This window comes from Haliotis rubra, unplaced genomic scaffold (assembly GCF_003918875.1).
Source record: "Haliotis rubra isolate DU_JTF1 unplaced genomic scaffold, ASM391887v1 Scf460, whole genome shotgun sequence".
Lineage (NCBI taxonomy): Eukaryota > Metazoa > Mollusca > Gastropoda > Lepetellida > Haliotidae > Haliotis > Haliotis rubra.
The window spans coordinates 589161-609910 of record NW_025767147.1 but is presented as its reverse complement, the minus strand read 5'-3'; the positions used below and the strand labels follow the sequence as shown (position 1 = coordinate 609910).

The following is a 20750-nucleotide window of genomic DNA, read 5'->3' as shown; positions in this document are numbered from 1 at the left end:
AAGTGTTCAAAATTAGGTATGGTCTGTTATCGTGACCGTAGATTGTTAATCAATATGCTAACTGCATCAGTATACCTGGATCTCAGTACATGAAATTCCCAGTTAGACATTTTGGGTTTTTCAAGGCATTTACCAGTGTGCACCTTGCTGGAGACATTTGGCAGCATTGTACATGATCAGAAGTTAAAAGCTGAATATAAAAGTAAAATCTTAATTGCAAATTACTGCAATAATAATCGCAGATGACTGCGACAATTATGTATTCACAGATGACATCGCACTCGTACACATGACTGAGAGGTATTGACGAGTTAGGTGCAGCGGCTATACAATTTCCGATCCCGTTATGAGGTTCAAACCCCAGACCTTCCGATCCGCGATCGGACGCCTTGTCCACATGATCAGAGAAGATAACCCTAAAGAAGAGAGGGTAAGGACGTCATCCATGGATGTCTCCACGCCTTGCTACACAGGACGTTGTTCCTGAGTATTCTTACTTGTCTTGTAGTGCCGTGTAGTAGAGTAGTCCATTGAATACGGTAACGTCTAACATTGGTGTATTAGTAACGACGTTCCTCCTCCCAGAACCATCCAGTAGAACCGAGTCTATGAAACCATTGCCACACCAGAACAGTCGACCAGCTGTTGATGACAGAAATACGGGGGTAACGGAGAACTATGTAGTGTTGTTTGTTATATGTCACCAGCATTTGTGGTTGCAGCCGGTAAATAATCGTATGGCCGAGCAGGTCTCGTGGTTGATATTATGAGCAACTATCGGGCAGATGACAGAGTCACTTACGATGTCGCCATGTGCTACAAGGTAACGTTGCTGAGGAGTTGCTATTCCGCATTTGAGAAAGTGAGTGAGCATGATTTGATGCTGCTAATAGCATGAGTCCAGAAATATCAGCCTAGGAACCACAGGAAATAGGTTTTAACACAATAGACTTTAGGAAATCAAAACCTGGGTTTCGGTCAGACGAGCGAATGCTTTAACCACTCAGCTACCCTACCGGCTGTCGTGGCTGGAATCAGAAGTGGTGAATAGTAGGTCAGAAGTTGGGTGAGGTGAGGTGAAATTGGGTTTAACGTCGTGCTTGAGAATATTTCGCTCATAAGACGACGTGCATGTGTGTGTATGTGTTTGTGCGGCTGCTTGTACTAGCCCAGACTGAAGATGGTTTTATAGTGCTAGCCCACTGAGATGCCATGCCGCAGTGAAGTATGAATACCCCACTCAGACACATTATACTGACCCCGAGCCGACCAGTCCTTGTTGTACCCATTAATGCCGAGCGCCAGACAGGAACCAACAAGTACCATATTTTAACGTCTTTTGGTATGACGCTGTCGGTAAGAAGTTGGGATTGTATCAGAATTGAACAGTATGTATTTATAAAAAGATACGTCAGCTATATCAGTGTTGGAGTGAGTTTAACGCCGCTTTAAACAGTATTCCAGTTTTATGAGGGAGGGCAGTTTGACAAAATCTGGGTTACCCGTGCCCCAATGTTGGGTGGAGTCGAAGGTGATATCGATTGTAGAATGGGCACGGGGATGGTTGTGAAATAACCAGGTATGATAATTTGGGATTCGAACCAGCTGATCCAATTATGCTGACTCGCCTTAACATTGGATTAGCTTTGGGAGAGTGATCTACTTTGTAGTGGTAACTTGGACATTTTGTATTCGAACCCACGACAAGCGGATCCTGGAACACAACTCCACACATCTAGCATGCCTCGCATCGCTTTGCCACCAGACCTCCTACACTACGCACAGACTAAGGTGATTGACCAACCCATACTTGTCGTAATACGTGACTAACGGGATCGGGTGGTCAGACTCGCTGACTTGGTTGACATGTTATCATATCCCAATTGCGTAGATCGATGCTCATGATGTTGATCATTGGCTTGTCTTGAAAATATTCGATTATTTTCAGACGGCTGCCATATAACAGGAATTGGGCTAAGTGCGGCGTTGAACAACCGACCAACTAACCTTTGTCGTGAAATTTTGTGTGACCCTGTCGATGTTACATAATGGATGTTTTGCATTCGAACTCATGACAAGCGGATCCTGGAACGCAACCCCATACTCGCATCGCTGCGCCACCAGAGCTCCTTCACGACGCGCATACTAACTAGACTGACGCTATATCACGCGAGTCGTGGACAAGGAAGGGGAAGCGGCCACTGTAAAACTACTTGAGTCTATATCATATTTAGCTGCTTGTTGAGTGTATTTCTCATTGTTCCTTGTGTGGAAAAATATATATAGAGCCCATTAGGACCCCACTTGACAACTACGAGGAATTTCAGTGTTTTAAACCTGAACTTGATGTTGTGTGTTATAATGCGCCTTGGTTTGTCTACATTGATGGCACCTACCTTTCTCATCTATGGCTATTCCGCTTGGTACAGATAGTCCTGATGTTACAACTGACTTCCGACTTCCACCGCTATAGTCACATGTCTCGATCTTTTCCTCCTTGCCCAGGTTCGTTCAGTAGATGTTTCTGTATATAAGCAGAGATTGTTAAATATGACCAGGTTCCCACACACCGTATTTTTGTAATGCTAACTGTATGCGTTTTTCGTGATTCTTGTTTACCTTCCTTGGGCGATATTGCAGCTATGTGACGATGGTCTATAAATTGCCCTGGACCGGTGGTTTATATCATGAGCATCAATCTACGCTACTGAGGTACGATGACACGAGTCTGGATCAGACAAACCAGGGACTGACATCATGAGCATCAATCTACGCTACTGGGATACGATGACACGAGTTTGGGTCAGACAAACACGTGACTGAATTCATGAACCTCAATCTACGCTACTTGTGCACGACGACACGAGTCTGGGTCAGACAAACCAGTGAATGACATTATGAACACCAATCTACGCTACTGGGGTACGATGACACGAGTCTGGACCAGTGATCGACACCATGAGCATCAAGCTATTAATTCTAAAGAGTGGTGGTGTAGCCTAGTGGTAAAACCTTTGGTTCGTCACGCCGAAGACCCGGTTCGATTCCCCACATGAGTACAACGTGTCAAGCCCATTTCCGATGTCCCCTGCCGTGATATTGCTGGAATATTGCTAAAAGCGGCGTAAAACCATACTCATTCAGTCACTCACTTAGTCACTCACTCACTCTCAAACGTGGTGATGAATTTTAGATGACATACTTAAATACTGTATCTGCTACGATCCCCCGTGGTTGTTCCATGTCTGTGTATACTATCACTGTAGACTCCAGACTGTCCATGTCCATCAGGCCGATGATTTTACTACCTTCATCAGTGTAGAACAGTTTCCGTGAGGTGCCGTCTAGTGTCAGGCCTCCAAGTAAAGACGCTGTTGGAGGAAAATGAGTGAGTGAGTTTAGTTTTACGGCGCTTTCAGCAAAATGCCAGCAAGATCACCGCGGGGGACATCAGAAATGGGCTTCACACATAGTAAGTACATTGTGAATCTTAACTCGAGTACTTGCAGTACAAACTTGCTTCATGTCTGAGGCAGGTTTGACTTTTGTTTTGAGCAGTTTTCTAAATCCAATCTAGACCACACAATCCAGAGAGTGATATTATGAACAACCAGTACCGAGGTTAGGGTACAATTAATTCAGTCACCACACGAGAGTGACCACACGATCCATTACGTCCAACACAGTTGTTCTGGGCAATTCTAGCCAAGAAAAACCTGCACCACTCCAGGTTTTCCTCCAACATCAAGCTGGCACGCCGTGATAGAAAATGATAATGTCTATATTGACCTCACTCACTCACTCACTCACTCACTCGTCATGTACTTACACGAATTGAAAGAGGCAACCACCACATCGTCCAAGCCAGCACTAGTCGCCCTCCTAATATGATACATCATGATATCAGTCCAGTAGATGTGGCCTGTTGTTACATCATAATCTATGGCGAATGGCTTGTTGCATCTGCACTGCAACATCAAAGATGAGACAGTCACAAAGAACATTGATAAATACGCCATGATCAAGTACTGTCATGTATGATGGTGATCTAAGTAGTGTGCTTCCAGGTTAGCAGCTGTTGGACGCACAATAATAACATCGAAAGAGGCTTTCCGGAACAGCTAAAACCCGTGTGAACCTATGTTTGTGCAGTTGGATAGTTACTGGCATCTGTACAGGGTAATATAGGTTCGTTATTGTGATGGTCAACAGCCTAACAGCTCCTTCACACGCTTTCTTGTTTTTCTTCTCGGTTGTGTCGGACATCACATCGGACATCAAGTCTTAAGCTAGGTTTCCATGTGTGCGTATTGTCTTCGTAATTGCGTGATGCGTAGTCCGCATTACGTGTGCGTAGTGTCCCAGTCCATGTGTACGTGTAAAAAAGCTATGTGATGAGACTTAATCAACTTTCTTATTAACGCATATTCAAAACGGAATTTTGCACTTAACAGTCCTTTCTTTGTCATCGTTTGAAGTTTCCTTGTAATTCCGTTCCAAATATTGCTTATGTTCGTTATATCCTTGAGGTCCTTCCTGGATGGCTAGATTGCATCTGACGAGTTCAACTAGTTGTTCAAGAAGTGTATTGGCCTCCGAATTCCTTAGCAGTTTACAACTTGTGTGTGCAATTAAAACCACATGACATTGGGAAAACCCGCTGAGAATTCCTACTACCGGTCTCCATATAGCTGCGTGATGCCTATTCGGACACTTTTTGAGCGTAAGCGTTTTACGCGTGCATGGAAACCGCTATACTTTTTTAGTATAAAGTGTTGTATACGCATTACTCACTACGCATTACGCATTACGCATCACACACTGCGCGCACATGGAAACCCGGCTTTAGTGTGTATGGTTTTACGCCTTTTAAAGCAATATTACATCAGTCTCATCGCAGAGACTGGAAATTGCCTTCACCACACTCATGTGTGAAATGGAATCCGTACGTAAGTAGTAGTAGTTTTCTTTTCGCGAGCTATCATGTCCTGTCAAACTAGAAGCACCCTCCACACACACAATTGACATTCAGAAAGTAAACGTACTCCCCTTCTGTACCACAAACAGTTGTTCATTGATCACTATGAAAAGGAGATGATTCCAGTCGCGTACTTGGTTGGCTCTTCATCGAAACACCTCATGCTGTCCATGAACATGTAAACAAGTTAACTGACCATCTGACCACATGTGTTTGGTCACCCACGGATGAAATACTAAATGCATGAAGAGCTAAAACTAAATGAACCCACAAATGCAACTTGGAAGCCGCTGTGACTGAGTGGGTTAGATGGCAGACTTTGTGTGCCGGCGATTAGGTGTCTGACTTTGGACACGGAGCAGAACACATACAGGCACGGCTTCCACGGCTGAAACTATGAATACACAATGTCATTTAGAAAGCGGTCAGTTGAAACACGACTTATATTTCGGATTACACCTTCTCAGTAGAGTGTGGGTTCGACTCAACCCAACAAAAGTAGTAGAATCGGTTCTTTTCTGAGAACCTGTACCCCTAGATATAACAAATGTTGAATTTATCCACTTTCTAAATGACATTGTGCATTCAAACCGCAAATGGTCATTCGATGGGAGTGTTGTTGATACGGGCAGCACAGCTGTGCCTTGCGCCTTTAGTTTGCGTGGGCTCTCCACGTTGAAAGGAGACATGGAGGCAAGATCTGTGGAGGCAGAGATGAAGGTCGCAGGGTGGACCTGGGGACAGGTGCAGCAATGGGCCCAGGATATACAGCATTGGAAAACTCTAGTAACAGCCTTAAGTGCTAAAAGCACGAAAAAGATTGAGTAAGTAAGTAAGGTCTTCCGTTGATCAAGGAACTCACACGTGCTATTGAACAATTAAAACTCACAAGAACGACAGAGTACATCCATATTTTATTGGAGCAGTTGTTTAAATCAAGGTACATAATAGAAACATGTTTGTAGCATTGATATTTCGTTAAACAAACTACTATTTTAATGTTTTCCTTGATACATTATCTATGAATCCGAAACAAAACAACTTGTAGGATTCAACACAAAGTATGACTGACATTCGTAGTTTCCAATAGACAGAAATATGTCATCAAATCTCGGTTAAGACTGATTTTCTTAGGATGTGCATGCGCATGAGATACTTTTACACAGTCAGAGATATGAGTTAATTGGAAATTAAAAAGTCATCAATTATACATTGCATATGTCCTACTCCTTCTACTGACAACAAGGGGCGGTGGGGTAGCCTAGTGGTTAAAGCGTTCGCTCCTCACGCCGAAGACCCGGGTTCGATTCCCCACATGGGTACTCCGTGTGAAGGCCATTTCTGGTGTCCCTCGCCGTGATGTTGCTGGAATATTGCTGAAAGCGGCGTAAAACTATACTCACTCACTCGAATAATAAGGGACGGAACTTAGCATAGTGAATTGTAACACGCTGGACGTCTTGCTCGCCCGTGACTTGTCCTTTAGATTACTTTTCCCACAAATCGTTGATCACTCTACTGACAACAAACTCAAACATTATTTTCAGTACTGAGCGTATTGTAAAAAGAGTTATGAACAATTATAATACTTCTTATTTTGTTCCATAGACAAACGCCCATAAAAACCATCAGATATTGTTGCAATAATTCTAACACTGTACGATGAAAACAAATATATCAAATGTTATGTTACGTGAATTATCATAGTTTTTATTTCATTAGTTCTCAATTCCCAACGCCTAGAGAATGTATGAAATACAAATGTCAGGTGACATTGTGAGTAGAATATCAACAAGTTCCCTTACAAACAACTAGTGGTTAATAGGTTTCAAATGTAACTTTTCCTCACATCAATTACAACAGGTGTAGTTAAACTAGAATAATATGCTTATATATAAAAAGAAGTTGCTTGATTCTTCACTGGCGCATTCCTGAAAGGAACCAGCCGATGGTGGTCCTTTGTCTGTACGCTGTTGGTCACAATTCGCAGGTTCAAGAAGAGTGAGTGAGTGATTTCGGATTTAGACCGCTTTTCACAATATCACGGTGAGGGACAACCAAAATGGGCTTACCACAGTCTAATATATTAGTGTAGGGAGCATGTTATGGTGAATTAAAAACATGTATTAAGCGTTAATTATTTATAAAATTCAATGTTAATAATGTACGTTGATCTGTAGCATTCACATTTTCAGCGTTTCGCAAAGACTTTTACAATATAAAATGAGCATTTTCGAACTAAAATAGATCCTGCAATATTACGTATGACTGCCCAAATCATTTACTCCCTACGCCATCTTGCAATGATGAAACACCTCTTGAAACGTAGCGCTCACAGACCGTTCAAATATTATTTGCCTTTAAAAAGTCAGGGAGAACATTTAAGATACAACATGTCTAAGATTAAAAGAAATATGTTACTTACGTAGAGAGTCAATTGATAAGGATTTTATCGAAAGACAAAATGAATCCTGCCAATAAGAGCGGGACATATTGAAGGCTTGCTGTCTGCATTCCTGGCACAACCTCCGCCCCCCGGTAAATACACACACGATAAATTGAGATTTAACGATATTCAATCAGATACTCGGGGTATATTTGACCTTCGCTGAAAATCACGTAGATTCTCGGGTCTGTTTCCTTATCACATGCTGAGTCAGCGAGTTTAGTTTTGTTGCTGGCATTCAACACTGGGGGACGTTTTAACTCTGGGTTCCCTTGCCTCGACTTCCCCACCAGAACTTTAGCCAAAAACATGAACCTGTGACGCCGTGCGTCTTCTTTAGCATAACCATCCGAGTGCTTGGCATCCACAGCAAAGTACGCTCCTTGGCCATAGAAGGCGCCTACTCTACTTCCGGCTAACCGGAAGTCGATGTTTTGGTGCGGGATGAGATCAGCCGAGTCTGGTGTGGTTCCGTGAAAGAGTTGCTTTTCGTTGGCAAGACCCCGACCGTATTCACGTTCCATGTTGACCTTTGCGCTGAAAACAACAAAGGTCGTAAAGTCTCCTATTTAGGAGGACGTGTGTGATGAGAATAAGGTGTTAACCATCCATTGATACCACGTCTACAAGAAAGCATTCTGACATACATATGTCAGTGCGCAAGTTGTTTTTTAAAAATGGATGAATCGTGCGCATTTACGCAATATCCTCACGTTGTAACATGCATCTATACACATGGGATGGCGTATGTCAGGCACCATGCACACGTGGAGATCCGGTTAGAATTGATCTTCAGTAACCAATGCTGTGAGGCGACTAACGGGATCGGGTGGTCTCTGACTTGGTTCACACATGTTATCGTATCCAAATTGCGTAGATTAATGTTCATGCTGTTGATCACTAGAATATCTGGTCCACACTGGATTATTTACAGACCGCCGCTACACAGCTGGAATTTGTGCGGCGTAAAACTAAACTCGCTCACTCAGGTATCATGCAGGGACATATAAGTTTAAATAAACTTTCTGTATATTCTAATTTACATAAACATAAACAACTTGCGTCCTGGCGTAAAACTGTATGAAATTTGAGACGAATGAGCACGTTATTACTACCTTGGGGGACTTTGTAGGGTTTTCTGTGGTTTTTGGATGGGTTACAAATGTCGGAGAAACGTTGGATCAAAAGTTATAGAAGTCAAGGGTAACTTTGTTGACAAATAGGTAGAAAGAGTTTCATACATAACGTATATTTCATGGTCAGGCTGGAAACCTCCGGGACACCCCTCGCAAGACTTTAGATGTTATGGATCTGAGTTATTGTGATCAGCATCCTGTAGTATTATTGAGACTGTGCCCATGAAAGTCTGCAAGTCTTTTCTCAAAGTGAATACGTATACAAATAACAAAATGGCTCTGGGAGAGTATGGAATAGTCTCCCTGCTGTACAACTTTACCTCCAGAACAGTCAAGGTCTCGTGCGAACCTATTCAACTGTAACAGTTCCCCGCCAAGCATACAATATGATTACAACTTTTGATGATAGTCACAAATACACATCGTATATACTTACACAGTATACTGTTCCCACAATGCGACATTCTGGATACGGTAGATGGACACGATGCTCTTATTGGACAGCGTTTCTTCCACCTTTGACTCAACATGTCTGTATTCAAAGGCCGTCACCGGGTTGGACTCACTCAGCTCCACCTTCTTGAACCCATCCTGTCCTATGGTTTCCCAGTGTGCTGGTAGACGCTTTGATTGGCTCACTGACGAGGGCAAGGGTCGTTTTGCAATTCTGAAAAGTCATATTGACATTATCAATCATATTTTTACTTACATATAACTGATGCGGTAGTGTAGGTACAGGTACAACAGCCTCTTATCATAATAACGAATTACGTGGTATATGTATCGTTTTACATTTTAATTTGAAAAAGGAACTCCTTTTCAGTATGACATTGAACTGCAAATTGTTCACAGCTTGAGCATTCTGCAGAACAATCGTAAGTGATTTCTAACGATTTAACCATACTAAGAATGAGTGAGTGAGTATGGTTTAAGACCGCTTTTAGCAATATTCCAGCAATATTACGGCGGGGGACACCAGAAAGGGGCTTCACACATTGTACCCATGTGGGGAATCGAACCCGGGTTTCCAGCGTGACGAGTGAACGCATTAACCACTAGGCTACCCCAAAGCCCAAACTATACTTAGTAAGGAACAGAACACTGATAACTACACATATACCTAATGGCAAATGGTTAGGGTTTCTTAAATATGAAAATGAAATGGCATCAGAAAGGTCACTGATTTGTCAATATGGCTGCCACGGATTATCTGTTTCTTACTGTCAGTGATAGAGTGCTGTTGCTGCATCGTTTCTGTTAAAGGTTTTGGAACTTTGTCTGATCTATGGGATCTGTCCTACCTCTCCAACATTACTCGCACTTCCTTGTTCTTCACGAAATCTAGAGGTGTCTTCCCGGCTTTGTTCGTCAATCTGATGTCCCCTCCTCGTTCTACAAGATGACAATGGATTTCCAGGGACAAATCCGCGTCTTTTGGACCTTCCTATAGACCGTGCAGACAGTATTATCGAAAACGTTCAACACAGACTAGGATATTTCTATAGATAGTGACGACAGCTCACAAATAGATGTTTGACGCAATTTATCTCGCCCTATATACACGAAAGACTCACAGCTCTGGGCAGCGTGCTGTCCATGTGGGTGGCGTGTAGAGGAGAATTTCCTTCCTGGTCTTGGACGTTGATCTCCGCCCCTGCAGATCAGTAAATGTTGTACAGTTTTGTATATCATACTGCATGTAAGCCCTACTTTATATATTCTAGGAGCAGTTGGGCATTCTGTAATTCACAGACTTGTAAATCATACTGCATACAAACAATACTCATCATATTCCAGGGCATATGGACATTCTGCAATTTACAAACTTTTTTTGTCATTCTGCATAAAAGCTATACTCTTCATATTCCACGTTTAGTTGGACATTCTGCAATTTACGGACTCGTATATCGCTATACTCATAATGTTCCAGGGGCAATTTACAGACGTGTATAGCATACTGCCTGCATGTGGATCTTACCAGATTCCATGAACAGCTTGGCATTCTGCACATTACAGACTTGTATAACAGACTGTATGTTCACATGTAAGCTTCACTCACCGGATTCAAGGAGCAGTTGCACAATCTGAAGATTACATCTTTGTACAGCCATATGAAGAGCTGTCTTGCCGTTGTCGTCCCGAGCATTGACATTGCAGCCAGCCTAGGGATGATGTTACAAAATCAACACAGCGGGTCATCTTTTGGAACTTAAAGAACTTGCGAATAATGCCGTATCGTTAGAAACAGACATGTATCTCTCATTGCCGCAGAGGTTTGGAAAAACGTAGAAGTAGATTTGTCTTTTAAGCCTTTCGATTAACCTTACCTTCACCAGGACACCTGCCAGGGCCACAAAACTCCGGAAGGCTGCGATATGTATCGGGGTGAGGGCGTTGTTCATGGGGACGTTGACAATCTTCGGATCTCTCTTTATCAGTGCTTGTGGAAATCTGTAAAATTAAGGAGCTGTATCAATCAGTAATTGGACTTAGTGGAATTTCTTTGCAAGGTTTCCGGGTTATGTAGATCGTTTACCAGTTAAACGTGTTATGAGAGGTTTCTCTTCATAATTTGTAATTTGTAATATCACATTGATTAAGTGATAGTTATTATGGGTCACAATGTTTTGAGTGTGTGTTTTGGATCGCATCTCGCATCATATATGTTCAATGGCAATAGTATTTGTAGCGGCAAGCCTTTTTTAAGTGCTTCAGAGTTGCCTCCCTTGGTTGGCTTTATTTTGTTTTGACTTCCGGGTCTTGTCACATCGTGTGTTCGAGAAACTCCCATAACGTTCTGCGAGAATAATGATGGAGCCTAGCTTTGCTAGAATGCTCGAGAACTGTGTAAGAGCTATTTAAAAGCTGGTTGTTGAGTTGTGCGACGGGACTTTACACACGACTGGGATGGATTTATACACATCTGTCTGCCATCATCAAGTTGTTCAAGGTGCTTTTCTATTCACCTGCTGTCGTTGTAAACAACCTTCAATCGATATATTTGTTCTCATTGTGAATGTCAAGACTCTGGTGAGTTAACATTTTATATTTGTGACCCAATAGTTTAGATTTGTGACTCAATTGCATTGTACTAGATATCTGTATTCTCATTCATTGTAGCTTGCTCATTGTTTGTTCAATATATTATTGAATAATTTAAACTTGTCTGAGTTCTATTTTGCTGGTTCAAAGGGGACTCTTAAACCTTTTCTCACGGCAAATTAGTAACCGTAACATACATACTCTTTAACAACACAAAACATGACAGTTATTTCCAAAGATAAAGATCGTTTTGGGGCGGTTTACCCAGTTAGGTTCCCAAATCATTTCAAAACAAGTTCCAATGATTAAATTATCTATCGTACGGTACCAGTAAAACAGGCTCTGCTAATATATCAAGGCACAATTGTCAATCTGTCAAATGATCTATCAACTGACAATACACAAAACTCGCTTCGGCATCATTTTCAATGATTCAGTGATCTGTCAATGGAGAAAGCTTCAGTTGGTTAACTTACTCTGTTGCCCCAGAGAGCGACACACATGCTTCATGGAAAGGGTTGCTGCCTTTAGAATTGGCGAGTCTCAGATTCAGCTGGGCACACTCCAGGAAGGGATCAAGAAGATGCTGGTTATGGGTTCTGAGTGCATCGTGAAGGGGCGTATCTCCCTCCTCATCCTAAAGAATAGATACATTTGTGAATTTTAATGCTTGTTATACAATTATATAAACTCATTTTTATGTATTGGCTAACACTTACTGACTCTCAAAACTATTACAAAGCTGCGCCTACCTGTGTGTTAGGATCACATTTGTACTGTATGAGTGTCTTCAGACACCGGGTGCTGGGGTCCTTCTTGGCCACTGCCAGATGTAATGGTGTCAGTCCCTTGTTGTTCTTCGTGTTGCCCCGTACCTTGGCGTCCAGCAGTATCCCTACCATATTGGGCTGCTCTCTGTTAACATGACCAGCATTGTCTCAATATAAACCTGACATATTTCTTTAGCCATCCGGTCTCTATGTCACATCAACAGGAATGTGGATATTGAGACTTAGACATACTGAGGACAACCGTCATGAGGGTGTCTCAAGTAAAAGAGTGACAAGTTAGAGTCACGTGGGTGACATTTTTAAGCGTCACAGGATACTCATTCTGAGTGAGTGAGGGAGTGATTGAATATGGTTTCACGAAGATATTCATGCAATGTCAAGGCAGGGACACCAGAAATAATTGGCGTCACACGTTGTACCCATATACAATGTACCCATTCAACTCGGGTCTTCGGCGTGACGGGCGAATGCATTAACCACTGGGCTACCCCACCGTCCCTCCTTTAGTGGTAAATTCTGACACATTGTGATTTAATCACAAGTGGTATTCTGATAAAAGCAGTGCGTTAACCACTACTCTATCCCCCTACTCACCCTGACACAGCAAAGTGCAGAGGTGTGTCTCCCTCATCGTCGGCCTTGTTCAGATCAGCCTTAGCACCGATCAGAAGCTTGACTATGTCAGCATGACCTTTGTAACACCCCGTCTGCAATGCCGTCAGACCATCCACTGATTCGTTCACCTGATTCATAAATAAATCATGATCATTTGATCAGTAGGTTTATAATAATAATCACCTACTAATAAGAATAGATTAGATTCAGTACGAATTACGCCAGCCAATACTTGTAAGGTGTGAATTGTTTTTAATGTGCTGTCAAGAACGTAGAAGTGATAGAATTATGAACGCAACGTTTAACACAATTTTGGATCAGCTTACCTGGTAAAGGTGCAATACATACCAGTATGGCAGTATTTAACTGCATTTAAGCAATGGACGCTTATCACAAATGTAGAGTTTGTAACGCGAGTTTGTTTGTTTGTGATGGCAAATAGCCAGTATGGGACACAGGGCTAAACATATTGCACCGTCCCTTGGTGGTTCAGTGTTATTCTTAAAATTCTGTGAGTGACATGCCCATGACGCTGCTTTGAACCATGCACAGCTATTACATGTCATCAAAGGACCCTTGTAGAGGACGTGCCAAGAACCAAGAATCATGATTGGGACGAATCAGGAATTCAAACCCACAATCAGCAGATCCTGTCAATGTACGGGCAGTAATTTTGTCTTATGTCGTAAAAACCTGAATGAACAATGCTAATCTCGTTAAGCCGGCACAGGTACCTTGTCACCAATAGACTTGACAATGTTTTCACTGTTTCCGTGTCGCCGTTGCTGACAGCAATGACGAGGTCTCGGGCTGTTACGGTGCTGCTGGATGATGGGTTGGGCTTGAACAGAGCACTCGCTCCAGGCTTCCGAAGGCCGAACAGAACCTCAGCCACACCTTTGTCTATGTCTGAGAAAGAAAAATGCAGTGTATGAGCTTTGGAAGGACTTTTTGAAAACAAGGAACGTTATACTCATTAAGATTGCAGAGAGTGGGAAAGTTCAAGGTTTGCCATTTTCATTTTCATCCACCACATCAGATGAACCGCTAACTGACCAGCGAACAACTCTCTTTCCAGCGGATCCTACTTTCACACAAACGCAACTGGTTGCCTTAGATCCATGAGCTATCCAATTTCCCAAAATTGCAACAGTTCGCCAAAGGAATCTCTAGCAGATGTTCCTATCAGCGTACGAATGGCTTTTGTTCGTTTTCGTACTAGGATTTCATGCTGTTTTTGAAAAAAACAAAATAATTGTAACAATATTGAACAGCTCAAATTTTTTTTTTTTTTTTTTAAAATATGTAATTTTCTGAATAAAATTGATATTTTATACTTATCCTGACTCATGCTTATTGCTTGTCTCCCTTTCCTTCCGAATGCTAGTGGAACACTTGAATCTCCATTTGAAGCTCCCTTCAAAAAAGCGGACGTAAAATCACTTACCAGGAGTCACCTCCCTTCCCAGGTTTTGGCGGGAAACGGCGCCACCTGTCTCCGATGCTCTTCACTCTCTCCGTATTTTACAGCCCGACACACTGATTTACTGGGAAATCCAGACCGAGTTTAGTTTTACGAGGCTTTTAGCAATATTCCAGCAATATCACGGCGGGGGACACCAGAAATGGGCTCAACACAGTGTGCCCATGTGGGGAATCAAACCCGGGTCTTCGGCGTGACGAGCCAACACTTTAACCACTAGGCAACCCCACCCCCCTGGGGAAATCCAGAGTGACTGAGGGGAGGTTGGGAGGGCCACTCATGAGGCTCGTAGTATGATTTCTCTCATCCAAACTGATATCGTAGTACGTGAGATCTCTGTGGGTGTCTCCGACGATATGGGGATGAAAAGGCGTTTGAATTTTCGTCTCCTGGTTTTAGACTTTTGTAGATATATTTTCAGCGCTCTGACTGGACATAAAGATAAGTCTTGTATATCCTGTGGACCAAGGATTGTAGATAATGCTGGGATGTGGAATTGTCTGTCCGGTTGACCTGGCAGTTGATTCTTAGCTATGAAATCCCACCTCAATCCTAGATGAACCATGTTGTGACGTGTGTCAAAACCGCCCACTCGGGCGAATCAGGAGAGAGTGAATAGCATGGGAGACAGATGGCGCCGTTTCCCACCAAAACATGGGAAGGGAGGTGACTCCTGGTAAGTGATGTTACGTCCGCTTTTTTGAAGGGAGCTTCAAAAGGGGATTCAAGTGTTCCACTAGCATTCGGAAAAAAGTGAGAGAAGCAATAAGCATGAGCCAGATAAGGAAAAATAATGGTAAATGCTATTTGTCAACCACGGAGTTGTTGGTTGTCATTATAACCAGTGATATGTACTCTTAGCAAGTAATTTCCTATCCGTAATTCATGATGTTTACTGTTTAAATATTGTATTATACCTGCTGATGCATATTTATGAGTACCATCGACATCAGATGTAGAGGAGTCTGAACTGGTGCTTTTATTAGCCCCGAAAGAGATGCCGGACCTTGACAAGGCCTCTCCTTGTCCTGAGGATCACAGCTGACGGGACTGAAGAACCACTTGACTGGCCCAAAGGCCACCCTCAGATCCCCGTCCTTGTCGATCTCAACGACCTGGCCGGTCTTTCCCAGACACTGTCGGTAAAGAAGAGTTGCAATCAAGTATGGGGACAAGTTTGTTAGTCCAATCATACCTGAACAGAATTTCACGGTTTCAATCTTTATTTTTCATTCTTAAATTAATCACCAAAACACTTTACAGTAAACACTTTACAGTAACTCCCGGTGACAGTTTCTAAACTGATTGGTCGAACATTGGATAAATCGAACGTTTGTCATGTCCTTTTCGTCAACGACGACAAGAAGAAAGAAAATACAGTAATGACGTGTTACTGTTGCATCGGTCTACATACATTTTCCATTTTGTCATTCCATCCACCATGTCCGTTCTGGAGCTCCACGGCAGCGTTGTAGTTGTTTGTAATCTTCACAACGTCCCCGACAGCAAATGTGTGAAGCTGCAATAATTAGTTCAACCAAGACGTCATCAAAACGTCTTCATCTGAGAATGGATGGTGTTTGAGTGGTGTCGTGCCGGGAAGGCTAAAATTTATTTTTCAGATGCCCCGGGAAGGCTAAAATATATATTTCGGATTTCCCGGGAGAGCTTATTTCAAAGGGAGTAGGGGAGTACCGCCAAAGCTAAAGATACGGTGCCGAGAAACATAATCCATGTCGGGAATAGATTTGGGGGGTTTAACGTTGGCTTCTGGCTAAGCCATTTATTTTTGAAACGTTAGAAGTGTATATAAGTGGCGATTATATTTCAGATGCATTCAGTTATAAGAAAGCATTCGAATAATAGTCACTAGGCATAATCCATGAGTAGATAGATTTCTTTTCAAAACATTCTTATAATCTTCGCTTGTTTATGGTTCGGGTTTCCGAAAGGATACTCTACTTTAAATAATATTTTTGTTTTAAATGGATTAATTGATATACTTTAATCGAAGAAGAAAAAGTTATATTGTGTTTTTATAGACTTTCAAAAAGCCTTTGATAATGTCTGGTGTGTGAGACTTTGGCAAAAAATTGTTAAACACGGAATTACTGGGACAGTTTACAAGGTTATTTATAATATGTATGATAATACCAAGAGTTTCCACAGGTGGAAATGACTCTACCTATTTTGACTGTTGTAAAGGCGTACGCCAGGGAGAAACTTTTTTCACTGTTTATTAATGACGTTGAATCATATCTTGAGACTAGTACCTGTGATGATGTAGAAATTGATGATATATTTGGATTTGTAAGATTTTTGTACTGATGTATGCTGATGACATGGTCTCATTTGTTGAAAGTCCGGATGAGTTACAGCATAGTATTAATATTGTGTTAAGTGGAAGTTAAAATTAAAAATCGAAAAGACTAAAGTAGTCGTATTTGGCTCTGGAACTGCAAGAGTTAATTTTCCAAAAGATTATCTTGGTCATGTATACCTTTGAGCATGCCTGATACTTATACTAACCTTGGAATACATTTTCATAAAAACTTGTTTTCTTTGTAATTTGTCAGAGCCTCCGAGTGGGTTTACTCCCATAAAAACTACATCCCATTTGAACTACATCCCAAATTAACTACAGGGAGTAATTAGTGATTAATCATCTGAGTAGAGGCACCCCCATGGCATGTAATGAGCACAGCACATCAGCTTTCCCAGTAGAACTACATGCTTAAAATCCTTTTGATCAGTAATTATTTTGCCTCTAAAAGGAAATGTAATTTTCTGAATAAAATTGATATTTTATACTTATCCTGACTCATGCTTATTGCTTGTCTCCCTTTCCTTCCGAATGCTAGTGGAACACTTGACTCTCCTTTGAATCTCCCTTCAAAAAAGCGGACGTAACATCACTTACCAGGAGTCACCTCCCTTTCCATGTTTTGGCGGGAAACGGCGCCACCTGTCTCCCACGCTCTTCACTCTCTCCGTATTTTATAGCCTGACACACTGATTTACTGGGAAATCCAGAATGCCTTGAGGGGAGGTTGGGAGGGTGTTCCTCATGAGTCAGGATAAGTATAAAATATCAATTTTATTCAGAAAATTACATATTTTTCCTTATCCTGACTCATGCTTATTGCTTGTAGAATCCCACGGTATAGGTGGTGGGTCAAGCCACCTCCGACGATATGGGGATGAAAAGGCGTTTGAATTTTTGTCTCCTGGTTTTAGACTTTTGTAGATATATTTTCAGCGCTCTGACTGGACATAAACATAAGTCTTGTATATCCTGTGGATCAAGGGTTGTAGATAATGCTGGGATGTGGAATTGTCTGTCTGGTTGACCTGGCAGTTGATTCTTAGATATGAAATCCCACCTCAATCCTAGATGAACCATGTTGTGACGTGTGTCAAAACGTATTCGTTCGAAGTCCAGAGCATGTATTTCTGACATCCGCGCCGCTGTTGCCAAGGCGATCAGAAATAGCGTTTTCTGTGTAAGAAATTCGTAAGAAGTTCTTTCTAGTGGTTCATACACATCACTGGTGAGATGTCGTAACACCACGTTGAGATCCCAAGCCGGCGCTTTATATTTCCTTTGTTGGTCTTCCAGTTTCAAAGAGCATAGCAAGCCCAGTAACTCTGGCACTTTCGTCAGTTTCACGCCTGTCTTCATAGTGATAACTGAGCTGAGAGCCGCTAGGTATGTAGATAATGTCAAACCTTTTAATTTCTTCATTTGTCTGAGATGACAAAGATATCCGCCACTTGAGGATGTGTTGCTTTCACTCCTGTGAAACCTTTCCTCGATGCATATTTCTCAAAGCTTTGCCACTTGTCGTCATACAAGTTACGAGTAGATCTGCGTAAAGCTAGTGTAACTGCTTTCGCTGCTCTGGCGGAATATCCTCTTTTTGACAAGCAATTCGTGATACGTTCCATACGTGTAGGTGGAATAATCTGGGATACTTGTGAACTTGCTTGGTGTGAGGATGAATTAGTAGGTTCGACCAAACTGGAAGTTGTATTGTTACTTTTCCGAGTTCTTGTAAGAGAACGGGAAGCCACGTTCTTGCCGGCCAGTAAGGTGCGACCAAAATCAGTTGTAGATTGTTTGTCTGCCTGATTTTCTGTAATACCTGTGGTATTAACGCTGGCGGAGGGAACGCATACGCGTTTAGTCCTTCACATGGGATGCTTAGAGGTATGTCGCCCCTGCTTGCGGATCGGGAATTGGAGAGACGAATGTTGCCAGTTGATTGTTGAATCTTGTGGCGAATAGGTCTATGAGTGGAGATCCTATCGTCTGTATGATGCATCTGAATGCTTGTGGATGTAACATCCATTCTGTTGGGGATGGTTGATGTGGTCGAGATAGCGCATCTGCTATTACATTCCTGGCTCCCGGAATGTGACATGCTTTCACATAAATGTTGAGATTGTCTATTATGTTGAATAGTTGAAAGCTGAGGTCTAGAAGATTCCAAGATCTTGTTGATCCTCGTTTGTTTATGTAGAACGCCACTGTTGAGTTGTCCATATGGATCATCAATTTAGCGTTCCTTAGCATATTGAACCATGTAGTAGAGCTTTTACTACTGCTTTTATCTCGAGCATGTTGATATGCAGATTCATTTCTTGTTTCGACCATTTCCCGGTAGCCACTTCGTTGTCGAGGTGTGCTCCCCTTTCTTGCAGTGATGCATCTACGTAGCGGTGGACGTTGCACTCCGGCTCTATTAAGTAATTTCCGCCGCAAACATTCGACTTCTGAGTCAACCATAGTAGGTATGGTTTTAGCCTGTCTGGTATTTCGAAGGGATCCAGACTGTGTAAGTGGGCGTTCACAAATCTCTGTAGTGGACACAGTTGTAGTCTCCCTCTGTGCATCATGTCTTGAGCTGACGTGAGGAGACCTAATAGGCTCTGCCATTCTCGTAGTGGTAACGGAGAGAGTAAAACTTGAGAGACCATTTGTTGAATCTCGATCCAACGATCCTCTGGAACGAGAATGCGATTCTTCGTTGTTATAAGCCGTATTCCTAGGAATTGTAAGTCCTCAGTAGGCTCTAGTTCCGACTTGAGGAGATTTACTAGCCATCCTAGTTGAGTGAGAAGTCTGATGGTGAAGTTCAATTGCAGTCTGAGTTGACTGGGATCTTGCTGAGCTTGACCTGCGTAGACCTCGACGATGTAGATATATATTGATGGGCTTTGTCACTCGAGTAAACAACCAGGGGACCGACGATATTCCAAATGGCAAGACCTTCCATTGGAAATGACGTCTGTTGAACAGGAATTGCAGATATTTCCTTGACTCCAGATGGATCGGGATGTGTAAGTATGCATCCTGTAAATCTATGCTGGCGAGATAGTCTAGCGGACGTATGAGATGTCGTAGTTGTGGTTGATGTATCATCTTGAACTTTGCGGGTGGTAGGAGGTAATCTTTGTTGAATTTCCTCATGTTGTAAATGAGTCGGAACTTTTCTTTTGAATTTTTCTTTGGTACCAGAAAAATTGGGGAGTAGAAACCTGGTGTGACGCAGTCTTGTTTTATCTCTTCTATTGCCTCTTTCTCTAGTAGAGATGTGATGGCTTCTAGTAGAATTCCCTTCTGGTCTGCAGCGTAGTTGTGAACCAGTGTGTTGATTGTTACTGGTGGTACTGCTTGTAGCTGTATCCTGTAACCTTTGCGTAGAATCTGAGATACGAAGTCGTCTTGAAGAATTCCCCAATTCTTCCAGTAGAGTTGCAGACGTCCACCCACTTGTGAGGTTTGTACTGGAATGGCTGGGGGTGGAAGACTCCAGTCATTCTGAACCTGTATTTCATCGTCTGGAACTTCTGGCGAAAGGGCCGACCTCTTCCGTAGTTACCTCTTGGAGCTGCGGATGGGCAACGAAAAGAATCCTTATTCCCTTTAGCGTTGCTTGTTTCTTATCCCTTGCTCTCTGGATGCCTGCAAACTTCGATTTGCCGGAATAACGTTGGGAGGTCTGACGTGTTACACTGGCCAGTGTATCGATAGACTTGATCATCATCACTTCTCAGGAATCTTTAGCGACTTCCTTGGCGACTTCACTTCCTGCAAAATGGATGGCGACTTGGAAAATTTCTCGCTCAATTGTCCTTGCAAAAATGGATGGATGCTGACCAAGGGGATGATCTCTGTAGTAGAGCTGTAAACTTCGATCTTCCTCTGAAAATTTCTTCCAGATGCTCTCGTTGATAGCTCTTGACAGGCCGAAGA

At 42.4% G+C, this 20750-nt stretch overlaps 2 protein-coding genes across 2 annotated transcripts in view; both read right to left on the bottom strand.

Annotated features, from left to right (window-relative positions):
* Positions 1-20750, bottom strand: part of LOC124290283 (E3 ubiquitin-protein ligase mind-bomb-like) — a 98844-nt gene that overhangs the window by 59223 nt on the left and 18871 nt on the right. The window lies entirely within an intron of this gene.
* On the bottom strand, positions 6672-15512 carry LOC124290295 (E3 ubiquitin-protein ligase MIB1-like). The gene is made up of 11 exons (XM_046727009.1): positions 15409-15512; positions 13743-13911; positions 12988-13136; positions 12355-12517; positions 12079-12239; positions 10888-11011; positions 10620-10722; positions 10135-10214; positions 9862-10004; positions 8997-9227; positions 6672-7961 (listed from the first exon to the last, which is right to left on the bottom strand). Exons 4-11 carry the CDS (start codon positions 12502-12504, stop codon positions 7544-7546), a joined length of 1410 nt encoding a protein of 469 aa, XP_046582965.1. The 5' UTR covers positions 12505-12517; positions 12988-13136; positions 13743-13911; positions 15409-15512; the 3' UTR covers positions 6672-7543.